The 2528-nt window shown below is 43.5% G+C and overlaps 1 protein-coding gene across 3 annotated transcripts in view; it reads right to left on the bottom strand.

Moving 5' to 3' along the window:
• Positions 1–1239, bottom strand: part of LOC109288654 — a 20102-nt gene extending 18863 nt beyond the window's left edge. For 2 of the 3 annotated variants that reach the window (XM_019504320.1, XM_019504321.1), the window contains exon 1: positions 1160–1239. In XM_019504320.1, coding sequence (XP_019359865.1) covers positions 1160–1202 — 43 coding nt within the window. In that variant the 5' untranslated portion in view covers positions 1203–1239. The remainder of the gene's footprint in view (positions 1–1159) is intronic. The other variant, XM_019504322.1, reaches the window with a different exon arrangement.
• Positions 1240–2528: the final 1289 nt, after the last annotated feature.

Below are 2528 nucleotides of genomic sequence, written 5' to 3'. Positions count from 1 at the left end.
ACGGAAAATCCTCAAACAGTTGCAACCCATACTAGAAGGAGACCTGATTCTCAAAGAGATCTTCCCAGAACCACCCACCCTGGCCCTAAAACAAGCACCGAACCTTGCCAACCTCATTACCAGAAGCAAACTTCCTACAGCCCAAAACATACCGAATGGATCCAGACAATGCCAGGATAAAAAATGTAAAACTTGCCAACGTACCTCCCCCCTCCCCCAACCCTCCCAAAAAGTAATCTGATGTTCATGGTCCTATGTACAGTCCAGGTGGATGATTTCCAGGCACCAACCTGCTTCCTGTAAAGTTAAGGAAACTTTGATTTCAGTGTTAGAACTAGTCCCATATCCAATTAAATAATAATACAGCTGACTGACATTTCCAGTCTTGCTTAAATTCCCATGACAAAGTTACTATTTTTGCATCATGTGTGGGAATTATGGAAATGTCATGAATTGCCGCTTTCATGTGGGCACCAAGGATCAGCTTCTAGGTTCTTTATTCAGAGCAATATTTTCTTTCTACTTGTTTCTGCTATTGACTTCAGTGGGGCTATCCACAACGTGAAGTGCTGTTTTATAAGATGACAGAATGTGGTCCCCTATGCAGAAGAACAGAAAATACACTTCAATATGAAGTGAGGCACTTCATTCTGCCAAGTGAAAAATTGTGTGAAATTTGTAGTATTTACCCTCTACGCTAGCAGCTATGTAAGACATACTGACGTTGGACAAAGTGGAAAACAGTGTGTTTAATGCTGAAATTCTTGCTGGGGCTACAAAAGCGCTCCCAGAGTCCTTGGAGCCATGGATTCTGCAGCAGCTCAGGGTGGATCGTAGATTCACTCCTCTAAAACTTACTGGGAACCACCGCTGTCAAGTAACTTTGCAAGCTGCTCCAAACATTTTGGAAACACTTCTCCACTCCCCCTCTCCATACTTTCGATGTCCCTATTTTCAAGCTGTTCCAACTGTTGCTTCTTTCCCCTAAATCTCTTTTTGGTTTAGTTACACACCAGTTCATAATGAATAAATGCCTGCCTGCATTTGCACTTGCTTGTATTAAACTTCCCAAAAAAGAAAAAAAATACAGAATACTCTTAGGAACCACAACAGTGAGAAATGGGCAGCTATAAGCAATTTTTCTCATAAGGAAACATACCTGAAATTTCTCCTAGGAAAGCAAATATCACCAAGATGTACATTCTTCTGTGCAAATGAGTTTCAGGCGTTGTTTCTACTTCTTGGGTTTGTTTCTTTATCTAATTACTTCCTTAAAAATAGAAGTAGTTCAGAGATAAGACAAGCTGGAGGAAATGGATATGAAGCATGTCAGGGGAAGTACATCTATGCTGCAGCCACTGCAGCTCACGTAGATATATTATATTCAAATTAACTCTAAATTAGCTGACTACAGTACTGATGGGAGTGTATCTGCACCAAACTCAGCATGGGCTCACTATCTGAGTCTTTATCCACTTCTCTCTGGTGGATCTTACACCTTTACTGACATCTAGACGTTCATTATTTCAGTAGGAATAGAACCCAAGCTACCTGTTCTGAAGCTAGCTCAGGTATGTGTCTACACAAGGTGCAACTAAAGCAGTGACTGCAGGACAGATGTATCTTAAGCCACATGAGGAAGTCTGCTCTGAAAAGTACAACCTGGGATGCTCACAGTAACTCAACTCACTCTCACAGGCTAAGTACAGACAGCCAAAAAGCCCAAGGCTGAATTGATTCAGTCTTTGCAGGTTAATCTAAGCTGCAAAGATTGAACCAATAAGTGAATGAACAGACATTTGCTTTTGATTCAGAAAATGCAGCCATATGCCTGCAGTGGTTCAAATCGGAAGGGGCACTAGACCATAGAGCCTCTTCCTTTTCCTCTTCCTGTTGCCCCTGAGGTCTCTGGCATTTGCAATCCAGAATCACAGCAACAGGACTCTGCAAGTTTGCTCATAACATCCTCTTCCTGTTTCCAGGTACCTCTGGGATTTGAAGTCTGCAGTTGTAGCCAACACTAAGTAGGCAGGGCAGGGCAGCGCAGTTCCATGCTTGAGGGAAGGGAAGTTTAACCCCCCTTCCTGGCCCTATACCCCAGCAGGGGTTTGCCTTGGGGAGCAGAGAGCCAGCCATCGCTCCTCCAGCTAGAGAGCAAAGGGGTGGGGCCAGCTCTGCTCTCTGGAGCAGACAGTACAGCCCAGCCTAGAGCTGCAAAATGCTGGGATGCTGGGGGACTGTGATTTAACTTGAACCAAGAAGGGGTCTGGGGCAGAAGTTTCATAAATCAGTTTGACCTAAATCAGTTAAGTTTGATTCAACCAGGTTTATCTTAAACCAGTCTCAGCCATTTTGAAACTGGTTTATGTGCACTAAACTTCTGTTCTGTTACAGGTTTAAACCAGTTTCTGATCACTTAAACCAGTTTATGTGTAACTTCTGTCCCTAGCCACAGTCTGCATTGCATGTCTTGTGCAGTGCACCAGTGTTGACATTGCGCAGTAGGCAAAGATCTGGTGAGATGGATC

This window comes from Gavialis gangeticus, unplaced genomic scaffold, assembly GCF_001723915.1.
Source record: "Gavialis gangeticus isolate Ggan-Ray unplaced genomic scaffold, GavGan_comp1, whole genome shotgun sequence".
Taxonomy (NCBI): domain Eukaryota; kingdom Metazoa; phylum Chordata; order Crocodylia; family Gavialidae; genus Gavialis; species Gavialis gangeticus.
This window is presented reverse-complemented; position numbering and strand designations above follow the sequence as displayed.